Source organism: Homalodisca vitripennis, chromosome 1 (genome assembly GCF_021130785.1).
Source record: "Homalodisca vitripennis isolate AUS2020 chromosome 1, UT_GWSS_2.1, whole genome shotgun sequence".
NCBI classification, from domain to species: Eukaryota; Metazoa; Arthropoda; class Insecta; order Hemiptera; family Cicadellidae; genus Homalodisca; species Homalodisca vitripennis.
Window position 1 is genome coordinate 146,309,142 of NC_060207.1, and position 14,013 is coordinate 146,323,154.

Here is a 14,013-nt window from a genome sequence, read left to right on the forward strand (position 1 = left end):
GTAACTGGAATAAATATTTATTTAATTATTGTAATTTACATGAATGTTTTGTTGCATAACTTATTATTCCTATTTAAAAAAATACTTTAGAATAAGAATTTGTATATAATTCTTAAGATAAAATTTGAACTAAAAGCCCTAGGAAATACTAGTATAACTTTGTCAAAGAATCCACATACAATCTCTTCTAGCATGGCGCAGTATCTGTTTTAATATAATATATTAACCAATACAACAAATCCTCAGCTGGTAGTACAGTAGTGCAAGTAATGTGAAATAACTCTGTTGTACGGAACTTAAATTGAAATAAGCAAAACATGCTTTTATATTTATCCTCATGCTAGTAGTAATATTTAATCTTTTTACTAAACTCGATTTCCAGTTCAAAAGTGTAAATGAAAAAAATACTTATTAACAAAATATTTCTCATAACAGAAATTGTTTTAGTGCCCTATAAGATATATATATATATATATATATATATATATATATATATATATACTAATATATGTATATGTGCATATATACATATGTATTTGAATATATATATATATATATATATATATATATATTATATATATATATATATATATATATATATGTTAATGTTAAAACTGACTAAAAGCAATTAACACTTTGAGTACCGAGCGGTGCAGTGTTTAACGTTAGTACACACACAACAGAGCGCTTCTGAGACCATTGATAGCAAACGTTTTATCAATTAAATCTCTAGGTAAATATATCTAAACGAGCTGTTCTTTTGAAAATCGCGCAAGCAGGCTTCTGCTCTATTTTTAATTTTTAGAAAAGTCTTTCCCTAACTACTCATTTCCATTAAGAAGAGTTTTTTCTATTTAAGAGTCATATTGTTAGATGGAGCAGAATCATTATAAAATGTGTTTTATAAAAAGAATCTTGAAAACAATTTCAAACAATAGGCATACAGATATAAATGAACGAGCACAACGCAGACAAATGAGTAGCGTTTTATGAAGTTGGTAATCATGTTTTAGGCTCTAGAGCAGTGCTGTATGGAACTCAACAAGAGGTTGGAGCCAGTGCGTAGTAACCTAGTTGCGCCAACATGGTTGGAAGTGGTACAGGCAGCCTACACTGAGCAGATCAATCTGACAGCTACTTACATGTTAGACATTTTCATTATTTTATATTATTATTATTATAGCATTAGTAATATCACATGGTTTCAACGTGTATATTTTAGTACTTCTCAGTATTTTGAACATCTTTCTGTCTTTTAATTAGGACTATTGTGAAAGTTTTAAGGAAAGCTCTAAGAGATAACATAGTACCCCAACGAAATTGTAGTAGAGTATGTACTTATTTACAACCGATGCAAACACATAAAATGATTGTGAATCTCTAGCACGAGTGGCAGTTGTAAAGTGACAGCCTATTTGGAAAAAGCTCTATTTGGTTCTGTTTGGCTTTACTTATAAACAATGGCCTGTGGTTATTATTTATTTCTCCCCCTCTTTGAATTAATTTGGATTGAGCAAATTGTATCACAAAAAGAGAAGACAAATGTATTCAATTATTAAAAATGAGAGTACCCTTGTTTTGAAAATGGAGGACCACATGCTCAAGCAGTAATTGGAGGCGAGCCTCACTGGATTGTCTCAAAGGGTTCGTTGGATATCTTGAGGCTCACTTTGAACGTAATTTACACTATGAAAGTCAGTTCATGTAACCGCGAAGACACGTACCGCACCGGGAACGCATTTTTGCACTTGACACATTTATTTAAAGCGAGTAATGGAGTTTTGTACGTAATTACTACTTAAGACAGGGTTTGGTTTATGAGAGAACCCAGTAAAACCACAAGAACGTAACGGGTTAGTAATAGTGTCACATTGGCTATAACACCCGTATCCGGAGTTTTCATAGTGGAGTTTCTCGCAATTTCATCAGTGGACGATGCCAGTTATTTTTGATTTAGTTCCTAGAGGAGTAGGTACAACTGCGCGGTTGTGTCTCACTCTCTACAAAAGGTAAACATTGTGTTTTCGATATGACTTACTAACATACAAGCAAATGAGAAACAAATACCTCTACATATTAAAAACAAAATTATACATAAACATAATCTTATCTAACACACTATGTGGCTGCATGTGAAATGACTCACACACTCACTGATTTATAGATACAAATTCTAATATACTTCGGGAAGTTCTAACTTTCAATTGCGACGCAGTTGCCTTTTGTCTTATAATTACCATGTAGAGTCTGAAAATCGTAAATGTTTTATATTTACCCTAAAGAAATTCTAGACAGAAAGGCAAAATTTTTTCGTGTACCTTTTGCCACTTAACGAGCTGAAGGCAAGTATTATAGAATGATATCATTAGCATAACTTATAATCATTATGAGTTCTTTCTGTTATAAAAACAGAATAACACCTCATACAAAAGGTGTACGTATCCTGTAACACGGTAATTTACAATGATCTTTGTTTTGTATAGTTAAATGCAAAACTATAAGGACATTTTCAGTGGAAGCTTTATTGCTGTTCATACCTCTTTATTGCTCTCCTTGTTTCATATTTGGGAATTATTTCATTTGATGTTTATATATTCAATTTGTATTGAGATATCAAATGAATATATCAAAATATGTTTTTTTTTTATATATTTGTAATAACAGGTGACAGTAGTTAATTAGTTCACTCGATGGAAATAGATAATACAATATAATATATGCTGAATTAACGTGGTATGTTAATGTGTTATTCGTATTAATCTGCTCTTACAGTTACATCCCGTACACTGTATTTATGTTATAGGTATGCGCCAAAACAAGGCGAAGCGGTCCATTACCAAATATTTGGAGTCATCATTATTGAAGTTGAAGTTGATATATTGACTGGAGAACATAAGGTGTGACCAATTAAAAAAAATGTTTTATATATTAAATATTATGTATTATTATGCAAGATAATTAGTCTTTTTATAAAAGAGTAAGACTTATAGTTTTTTAAACAGTAAGAACTGCATTAGTAGATGAATTAATAGATATCTTTTGGGAACCATTATCAGTTTATTCGCGTTAGGATAAAAGTTTTTGTTCTTTTTCTTTAATCCCACATATGTATTACAGATTTCAAGAGTAGACATTCTTGAGGATGCCGGGAAGCCTTTCAACCAATTTGTGGACATAGGACAGCTTGAAGGAGCCTTTATAATGGGCCTAGGTTACTGGACGTCTGAGAAGTTGGTTTATGATCCTGACACCGGGAGGGTTCTAACCAATAGGACATTGGTATGGTTTAAGTTATGTTTGTTTTGTATTCTGTATTTATCAACATATTTTGTATTTTTCAATTTCGACTCTCACAAATTGTTGCATCGTACATTATTTTGAGGATTTGTAATAATATATCGCTTTAAACACAGTTAATAGAGGAAGAAAGAGCTGATTATATATACTGATATATTTAATGGTAATATTATAGTTAGGAAATCATGTGGTTTTGTTATATTATCTGTGAAACTTATGAACTCTTTATGTAAGCATTTATAAAATGATGCGGTTTGATCTATATTTTTAATGCATGAACAAGATTTTAGAAGTTTTATATCGTAATTACGTTTATAAATAATACTAGTAGTTATTTACTGGCGGCTTTACACGCAATTTCTCGCCGTGTAATAGTGACGTAATATGCACACTTTTTAAATACGAGTAGTATACTTACTCTTATTTGGAACTTACTCAATGGCTACTGAAACGTATTCAAACCTCCTGATCCAGTTTGGAGATTAGTGTCTTGGGGCCCTGAATTCAGAGAGTGAAACATATTTTCTTAAAACCAGTTAAGTACTAAATCGAATTTCTCTTAATTCGATACATTTAGTTGAATATATCCAAAGTTTTCTGTATTTTAAAACTATATCAAATATATAAAAGAGTATTATATTAAAGAATTAAAAATATGTTGTAAGAGGTAATTAATTAGAGTATGCTTATGAACCTCAATAATTACTTTTAATCAGGCATCATCAGGCATCTATATTTATTTTATAAACTAATAATAAAAAATGTGTGAGAAGGAGGCGTGCAAAAATATGTTGATAGCAGTGTTCATTATTTGCTGTTTTAGAATCTTAAGAAGCATAATCAGTTTCACTGAAAAGTATGCGGTTCTTAAATAGCCACAGCAACAGCATTACTGCAGATCTTGCTGTGGCGATGTCAATTAATTGCCAAGTCAGAGTTCAGAACAAACATTTTGTGAGTTGTTGTGAGTAAACTAATCACTTTTTTATATCAACTGACTTATTTGTATTACTATGTTTTGGTATGGTTTGCTCACTTCAACCTAGATTTTGTGTTGGGTTAGTTATCCTCCTGAAAAAAAAGATAAAATTGCAGATCTGGAAACAGAGTTACTGTACAACGGCAAAAAGCAAGTGTAAAATGTCCAAAAAAAGCCTGATTAATGTAAAAGTTTTACAAAAAAACAAGACTCGACTTCACTAACAACAGTTGGAGACTATTTTTAGCGTATTCTCCATAGGATGAGTGTATTGTTCTCTAAATGCATGTGCATATTAAAGTTTTAATATTTAGATCAAGTTTTTTTTCAGAAATATGAAATCCCAGGCGCAAAGGATATCCCAGTAGATTGGAGAGTTTACTTATTAAAGAATGCGGATAATCCACTTGGCATCCTCAGATCTAAAGGTAAGTAGTTCGATTCAAAATCAGTTTTTTTTATTGGTATCTGAAGCATACTAGACACAAAATTGAGGTGGCTTTTTATCATAGCTCGTAACAATTTAACTTCTGGGCACCCATATGTTTCCTGAAATCCTCTATAACAGAGTACAGTAGTACCCTAGCACCATACAGTATTGCTATTCCTATATTTTAGGCTGCTAATGTTTATATTAATAACGTCCATTCATGTTTATTTGTTGTAAAATGATACTTAGAGGTACCGATATATAATATACATTTTGTGAAATAAAGTGTAAAAATTGTCAGTTTAAATATGAATTTATTATAGAAGATGCAAATCATAGATTTATACATGCCATTAGAATGAAATTAACGGTTTAATAATGAATAAATAAAACTATGTTTACTTGAATACCATGCCCTCCTTTGCGGTATAATTGTATGGGAATCATTCAATCTAAAATTCCAATAACGCTTTCTGGTGGTCAGTTGGTCACCTTAATTTTCTTTTAATTTGGAAAACCAATGTTTTCTCGTATTGAAGTTTAAAATATTTCAAAGCAAATTAACCATGGGGTATTCATTTCAGCTGTTGGAGAACCTCCTATATGTCTGGCAATATCAGTCTTATTCGCTATGAGACAATGTGTACGATCTGCAAGGAGTGATTTATGCCTTCCAGATGAATGGCTGGAAATGGGTAATAAGAGTTATTATAGTTTTTGATAGTGGTTTTGTTCTATGCTCCTTTCGTTTCTAGACTTCTTCCTTAAATATTTGTTTGCATAAAACTGATCACATTACTTTATTGGAAATCTCTAGATGTGACATTAGTATTATAACGATTGAAGCTTTTTGAGTATTTTTAAGGGGGCATAAAGCACCTGAGTTTAAAATAAGTTACTGAAGTTGCCTCATTCGAAAATACTTTATATTTTGGGAAGGTTTTGAAATTTAACACAATTACATCAGTAAACATATGTTTTACGAAGTATACCCATTTACATTATATCATTACTAATATTTATTTAAATATAATAGTTACATTCTTGTTTTTTCATAGGTTATCTTATCCTTTTCATGGGTGGAAATTCCAATTTAAAAACATTATTTCAATCAATCAATTGTATTAAATAACAAGTTTCTAATTAACAGTGTAACGACCCTTATTCGTGCCCGTCCTTAATCCTCACCCTCTCAAATAGAAACCCTGTTTATCCAAAGTGCAGTTTCCCTTATTGCCCTTGACCTCTTTATTTTCCGCCTTCCGCTATTTACCGACGTCCTGTTGTTCCTAACTTGTCTTATCTTAGCGTCTCCTCCCACGGCCCTACGTCTAGCCCTACACCCTTTTGTTTTCTTTCCGCCAATCAATCCTTATTTCCGCTACACCTAAAACATTTCCTCTACTCCCCTCCTAACCGTAAACAACCAGCGTCGTCCTAATTTCCCCTGCGTCATGCCCTAGTTCCACGTACCTCTTTTACCCTGACCTTTGCCCGCACCCTAGCGGCTATCCATGTTTCCGCTTACCATTATACGTTTCCTATCCTCGTGTCCTACTAATCCGCTTTGGGCGTCGCCTTTAGGTAGTCGGCGTCGTCCTATACACACTTCCTCTTATAATTCCTGTGTCCTTCGCTTTCCGACGTTACAATAAGCCCTGTCCTATTTTCCCACGATCAGTCCGGCCCCTCCGTCACTTGACCCTACCATGCGCCGCCAATGAAACTTCCCGTTAACCTTATCGCCTTCCGCGTCTTTCCCCAATAAAACCTTATCCTCTCCTAAACACTCCTACATGCACACCTAATTCCTACCTCCCATACGTCCTGCAGCGTCGCTTTATACAAGTCGGCACTTTTTTCCCTATGCCGACGGACCCCTAAACGACCCATCCCTGCAATAAAGAATACGGTCGAGTATTCAGAAACAGCAGCGTCACCATTTCAAACAGGTTGGAACAAGCAGACCATATAACCCTACGGAGAGATGTTGCCGGCACCGCAGGTGGGAGCAGACTGACTATATTGGGGGGTTCTGCGCATGCGCCAACCTGGGCTATATAAGGGAGCCGATCACCAGCACAGGTCTCATTCGTTCCTGGGAGACCACTCCAGGTAGAGCATCTCTTTCGTTCCTGGGAGACCACTCCAGGTAGAGCAGCTCATTCGTTCCTGGGAGTTCACCACGGATACAACGCTCAGTAGATCCTGGGAGACCACCACAGGAAAGCTCTCCGAGGACCGACCACGCTTCGCCACTCTCAGGTAAGAAAATCGCCCTGCGCTAGAGAAATCCAAGCGCCTCTTCGTCTTTCCCCGCTAGAGCGATCCAAGCGGAACCTTTTCGTCCAGCGCTAGAGAAATCCGAGCGCCTCTATCCTCTCGCCCCCGCTAGAGCAATCCAAGCGGAACCTTTCGCCCTGTGCTAGAGAAATCCAAGCTCCTCTTCGTCTTTCCCCGCTAGAGCGATCCAAGCGGAACCTTTCGTCTGCGCTAGAGAAATCCGAGCGCCTCTATCCTCTCGCCCGCTAGAGCAATCCAAGCGGAACCTTTCGCCCTGCGCTAGAGAAATCCAAGCGCCTCTTCGTCTTTCCCCGCTAGAGCGATCCAAGCGGAACCTTTCGTCCTGCGCTAGAGAAACCCGAGCGCCTCTATCCTCTCGCCCGCTAGAGCAATCCAAGCGGAACCTTTCGCCCTGCGCTAGAGAAAATCCAAGCTCCTCTTCGTCTTTCCCGCTAGAGCGATCCAAGCGGAACCTTTCGTCCTGCGCTAGAGAAATCCGAGCGCCTCTATCCCCTCGCCCGCTAGAGCAATCCAAGCGGAACCATTCGCCCTGCGCTAGAGTAATCCCAGCGCCTCTTTCTCTGTCCCGATAGAGACATCCGAGCGGAACCTTGTTCCTTTGTTAGACTCTTTCCCAACGCTTTTATTTCCAAATTACTATTGTCCTTACTCTTCCCCATACCCTACTTGGAGCCTGGGCTGTGATGATACCGAGCGTTTGTATTGAGTACACTTAAGTTGACTCTGCTCTCAATCTGAGCCTTTGGTTTTCCCAATTCTAACTACCTTCTCCCGAGCCCTGGAATACTTTACCCCATTTCACGACTGAGACGTTCTGGGTCAGTTTACAGTTACGTTACGATACGAAAAGTCACGTTACAACAGTACATGTATTTAATTAATATGACCCTTTCAGATTGAGTTCATGTCAACAGTTTTATTTTCCAGCTGTGTGCTAATTTTATTTCCCAAAACCTTTTTGTTTAAAATAGACTACGCTTTTTACAGATGCACCATTTACTGCAGAAAACATCTTTCTCAGCTCCGAAATCGACGAAAAGAACTACGTACGATAAGACAATGGAGCTCTACAACACACAACGTGTACAGGAAACCTGCCTACAGAATGCACACATTACTTTTGTTTCAGTGAGATAAATTATCATAGAATCTTAAACGGATGAAATAAAAGATCCAAAGATCAAAGTGCCTTATCAATTACATCCCTCATAATTTTAGAAATACTTACACTTAAACATATTTGGAGTGTAAAGTTTTTAACTGTTTATTATAGAAATCTACGGATTATTGCATTAGGATATAACTAAATTATTTGAAGTTACAAATAATTCTAGTTCAGATCAACATTTGACCAAGTAATGCTAATGTTCTTGGGTAATTGATTCAGTTAGCTAACCTCAGTTCTCACTCAGTTATTCAAAACTGTGGTGGCGCTCAGATAAGTATTGATCAAACTCCTCGCTCTCAAGGTACAGTACAACAGCGGTTCACGGTGTTTTCTTACAGTCTTCTTTAAATTTGGAAATGGTGAGTTTTTATATTATACTCGATAATTACTACATAATATGTCTATATATAAGATAAATATAACTGAATACTTACATCAAAAAACGTTATCTTCACCGTTATTGTGCCTATTTAACTGTTCATTCCCTGAACATAACATTTAAATAATTAAAACTCTCTTTGATATACGTACATAAAGGTATGTATATCAAAGAGAGTTATATAGAGAGTGTATCTAACTGAATATTTTAGATACATCTACTACCAATAAAATTGATTAACAGATTATTTTAATATATGTGAGGATTAAAAGTGAATATAGCAGTTATAGTAATTTTCAAGTAGCCCCGTAGTTATGCACTACATGTTTCAGAACTGTTGCGAACCCTTAAAATAGAATTCAATATTCGAAAATATTTAATATAAAATTTCGGAAAAAAATATTTAAGCTGTGCAAATAGTTTAAAGAGATATCATGCCTCATATATGTGCCTCTTCATACGTACGGCATAGCACATTAGAGGCCTACCACATACATTATATACTGGGAGTGTTCATGATAGGAACTTAGGTATTTAAAATTGGGAAACAGACTCTTGCAAGTGTTCTTGCTCTTGTGTAGTTGGAGTAAAAAGCGCACAACAAAATTTTACCCTATGAGTTTTTGTATATACACATGAGTTTATACACATTAAATTCAAATAAATTTCTTGTTTTCCTTAAAAAAATATGTTTTAATTGGTCTAAGAAAGTATCTCTACTTTTGTATTTAATTTTTTAGAACCTAAATTATACATAAAGTAAACGAAAGTTTGTATAAGCACGAAAGTTTTATACATTTGGCTTGACTTGTATAATAATATATTTATATTATGTCAAGCAATTTAGACTATCCAATGAGTGTTCAAGGATAGTCATTCCAGTACACAATAGTCACCGATATTATCAGCTCTTTGTATTGTCATAAATGGCGCAGTATTATTTTGTTTCTACTTAAAATTATAAAGGTAAAATTATAGTCCATCAAACTGTGATCAAACTCATTATTTTTATGTAAGTCTCTGTAATACAGATTTTATTGGATATTTTGTCAAGATGGAAAGATATTTATATTGACAGTCTTATTAGTCACATGAAACCGTAATTAAAAAAATGCATCCTGATTTAGTAATGTTTGAATACAGAATATTAATATGACTTTACACGCTATTAATATAAGCTATTATACGGCGATTAAATTTTTATAAAATTGTTATTGATGTACGTAAATAGGAATATGTTTGGGTTCCTTCTCTCAAAGAGTTCTGAAACAGCCTAAGATCCTTTATCTGTAAATATCTTCTTTTTAACAACCATGTTAAAATAGCCAGGCTTTCGCTCATTTAACCTAAGAAAGTGTAATGGCGTGTATTGACGTACTGTAACCCTGATCCTAGGTGCTCTATTGTAACTTTTTTAGTATGGTGGGCTAATGAGGGGGCTGACACTGTATTATAAGACAGGTGAGAGTATTTCTGTTAATATAGTCTGTTAAGAAGGTTTGTATTGAAAGACTGATATATTTCTTGTGCCTTATCAGAAGTACTTGGTTTTTGTCTTCACAATGAAAAATATGGTCGGATTTATTGTCTAAGCTTTAGCGAAGCCTATCACTCGTGGGGCTGGGAAAATATCATTTCTGTCTATCTAGCTGTCGATCGATATCTCTAAGACGAAATAACCTATTGACTCTCAAGTTTGCATGAAGTTTCATTTACACCGAGTGTAAATTCCTATCTAAGGTATTTCAAGTTGTGGTAGGCTTTTGAGAGCATAATTCAGATGTGTCGCCAAATTTCATCTTCCTTGGACAGTGCGACTATAACTATAATATTAACTATATTTTGTTATTAAAAACCAAATATAGTTCTTCTAGAGGTTGCGGAATTACTTATCCCCTACGGACATAAAGCATGTGTATTTTAAATTTCACCATTGTGAGCTATGGGGGGTTGAAAATACAAAAATATATTTATTGTAGGGGTTGAAACTATATTTCAACCCCTATTTGATCTTTATAAAAATACTATTGTTTTTTCATTTAAGCTATGAGGGACGTGTGTATGAAATTACATCTTTCTAGGACGTCGAGAAGTTAAAAATACAAGTTTTCTAGGGGTTACATACAAACCCGTTTCAACTTACAAACCCGTTTCAACTTCTATTGTTCTTAATGACAAATAACTTTACTTTATATTTACAGAGCATAAGAAATTTTTTTGTGCAATGTCATTGTTTTTTTACGGGGGACTAGAGGACAGGGGAATTTGCAGTACAAAATAAAATTCTTTTAACGATGCAACCCCTAAGAATTTTAGAATTTTAAGAAAATTCCTTAGTTTTTCTATTTAGACATGTGTGCCAAATTTGAACTTTTTGAAATATCGAGAATTTAGAGAATTATTAATGATGAGGGAGTGAGTTAGTGAGGGCTTTGCCTTTTATATATACAGATATTTCCTAAAATTTAAATGTAAATAAATCATTACTAATCGAACTCCAAAATATTCTATGAAACTTTCCTGATTTTCGTCGGACTTCAATGAATAAAACAAAGAATCAACCGAATTATTCTAGTCATTCTCGAAATTAGTGCTTAGCGATTCAAGTTTATTTATAAAATTATTTGTAGATCCATTATAAAATTACTTATAGCAACTACCTACGACTGACCTTAGTCTATTTTAACCTGTATCATGTAGTTCAGTTATAATAATTAGTGTTGTGTTTTGATTTTATCAATTGTATTTTTAGAGTTACTGGAGTTGATACACAATATGGTTGTTTTGATTTTGAACTTTTGCTTGTCACAACGCTCTGGTATAATTTGTTCGTTTTTTACCTAGATTGTACTTATGTGTCCTGAGGAAGAGGTCAGATTATATATCTCGAAACGTAGTGTTCCTGATCTTTTGTATCAGTGAACAATTCAATTGTAAAAAAATCTTTTCCTTCTAACTGTCTCCAATAACCATAAATTGAATAATAATAGAATCCTCTTTATAAGTGTAGGTTTATGACTTTGAACACCTCCCCCTTTGTTACCACACTTCAAACACCCCGTTCCTTATTCGTGATGATTCTCATTTACTTAACCTCTTGACCTATATTATCGATGTTTAATGTCTCTCCCTCTCCAGTACCGAGAACTCTGAGACTGAAGTATGGTAAAGTGGCCAATACTTCACAACAAACACACAGTGACCTCCTTTCACCGTAGTGTCCAGGCTCCATCCGGCATCGTCCCTAGGGACTCCCTGGACATACATCTCTCCAGCTGCTATCAGCACAATCTGGAGCTGTTCCCGGAGAATACTGATGTTATGCGCCATCCTTCTAGACTACACGAGTCCACTCAGTACGTATACACTGTGTATTACACATAAAGATTGAACTATTTTAAGAATTGCGATATCAATGCTCGAAGCAATTTATAGGCAATGCAATCTAAGGCAAAGGCTGCACAACGTTTCAAAGTGGGATACCAAATCATAAACGTATAGGATTTTTTCTTCATTTGCATTGTTTTAAAATGTTACCTAAACATATACTTTTGAATAAAGAAAATATTTAAATATTTTTTTATGTATACGAAACTATAAAAGTTTCGTAATGTTAATTAATACACATTTAATTTAAACAATTAAATTATATCTTGTAGATATATGTTAAAGTTTCCCTTGAACGATATAAAACAATGCCCATACGTTTATAAAAGTAAAGTTTTATAAACAAAAAGCTGTACACTTTTTATGTGAGTTTCATTCAATATAATACATAGCATTTGTTATGAACATAAAGCTATCTAAAAACAGGCAATGGTTTTTTCTGGTTTGTAAATCTTAAACTTTTTTATTTTATAGCTTGGTACGTGCACATTTTTGGTATAAAATAAAGCACTACAAAGTTCTCATGCAAATTATTGTAAAATTACACAAGGAAATAATATTGTTAACTAATAAAAGTAATAAAAACTGACCAAAATTATAAATTAGTGACATTACCCAAGAGAAATTTGTCTAAAATATCTGACAAGATTACTGAAACCTAGAAGACTAACACATTACCAATGTCGATGGAAACTAACTAAACACAACTTACTAGTTATTGTTTGTTTCCAGACAAATTATATCTCCAAATATATCAACCACAGTCCAACCTCAAGAAGGAATCATATGTGGAGGTATCAAAGCTCGGCCAAGCATTCATAGTGTCAAGCTAAGCATCAGTGCTAACCACATCGCTCAGACAAACCGTGGCTTCTCTCGAAAACTGGACGGCACATTTTACACTTTGTAGGAAATCATGTGCATGTGTTGCTATATACATGTTAAAGATTTCATGTTATAATGAATATCAATATTGTGTGTTGAGTTAAAAGTTTAAGTTGAATACAGTTTAGCAAAGTAATTGCCCTTTACTGTAATTCCCCTATATTCACTCAATTGAATTTTTTCAACTGAATTCCATCTATAGTCTTAGTAATGAATTATTTTAGACATACAAGTCCAAATATAAAGGAGAAAGACTATGGCTTCTAACTTTCCAGATAAATCATACGAAAATACAAAAGAGTATCCTGGTAGTATTTTGGAATTAGGATTTTTCCATGATTAGTAATGGATTTCATTACTTAATACTACACGGAATACACGCATCCCTTTCATGCAGACAAAACACTGGCTGTAATTTTTACTTATTAAAATATTGTAACAGAACTCATTACTCAGAGGTTAAAAAGGTTAGTATCTACATGTACCACTGAAGTGGTCTGATGTTGAATTTTATAATTGAAAAACCATTTAATTGTAAAAAGTTCATGCCAATTTTTGTTGAGATTTGTTAAGAAGTAATTAGCGGAATACCATTACTTACAAATGTAGTGAGGATTTTGTGTGTACATAAACACAATGCCATAACAACTGTGTGAGGTCAGACAGTGTGTTTGGAGAGATTAAATGTGGTATTGTTCTTTTTATTTTCTCTTTTATATTGTTAGCTTATTTTCTTTATGTATCGTTAAGAATTATATTTGTAAGTTCATGAGTTAAATTCATATGAATAAAACAATGTTTTTTGTATTTTGTTATGAAATATAAGTATGTTAAAACAGTTTACATGTTTTTGTATTCAATTATTGTAAATTTACTGTTTATGATATGAGGTTGAGTGGTAGGGAGGGCTTTACAGCTGTAACTCCACCTCTGTAATAAAGGCATTTTTAATTTATTTTCATTTCAATAACAAAACTAAAATCATGTTCATGTTATAAATGAATAAATACAGTCAAGTAAAAGTTGTAATGTTTGTGTTCTACAATAATTCTGTGCAAAAAAAAATCATATCAATAATTTGTTTTCTGTAAATAAACAGGTCAATAGGCACTGGTGGGTTTATATTGTTCAAAGATCGAGTAGTTTAAGAAGAAGGAGCTTATAATTATTTAAAGAAATTTTAA

At 33.9% G+C, this 14,013-nt stretch overlaps 2 protein-coding genes across 2 annotated transcripts in view; both read left to right on the plus strand.

The window, feature by feature from the left end:
* LOC124373399 (indole-3-acetaldehyde oxidase-like) overlaps positions 1–8,195 on the plus strand; it is a 40,799-nt gene extending 32,604 nt beyond the window's left edge. The window contains exons 22-27 of the mRNA XM_046831770.1: positions 1,014–1,144; positions 2,804–2,897; positions 3,118–3,279; positions 4,608–4,704; positions 5,291–5,401; positions 7,998–8,195. Of these exons, the coding sequence (XP_046687726.1) occupies positions 1,014–1,144; positions 2,804–2,897; positions 3,118–3,279; positions 4,608–4,704; positions 5,291–5,401; positions 7,998–8,065 (663 nt within the window). The 3' untranslated portion in view covers positions 8,066–8,195. The remainder of the gene's footprint in view (positions 1–1,013; positions 1,145–2,803; positions 2,898–3,117; positions 3,280–4,607; positions 4,705–5,290; positions 5,402–7,997) is intronic.
* A 3,217-nt stretch (positions 8,196–11,412) lies between these two features.
* LOC124355257 (uncharacterized protein C1orf194 homolog) lies at positions 11,413–12,965 on the plus strand. The gene is made up of 2 exons (XM_046806308.1): positions 11,413–11,913; positions 12,677–12,965. The coding sequence occupies exons 1-2, from the start codon at positions 11,720–11,722 to the stop codon at positions 12,852–12,854; spliced, it is 372 nt and encodes a 123-aa protein (XP_046662264.1). The 5' UTR covers positions 11,413–11,719; the 3' UTR covers positions 12,855–12,965.
* The last annotated feature ends 1,048 nt before the right edge of the window (positions 12,966–14,013 follow it).

Coding starts and splice junctions, on each gene's coding strand:
- LOC124355257 (XM_046806308.1), top strand. CDS start 11,720: ATGGTAAAGTGGCCAATACTTCACAACAAACACACAGTGACCTCCTTT. Junction 11,914..12,676: donor AGACTACACGAGTCCACTCA/GTACGTATACAC, acceptor GTTTGTTTCCAG/ACAAATTATATCTCCAAATA.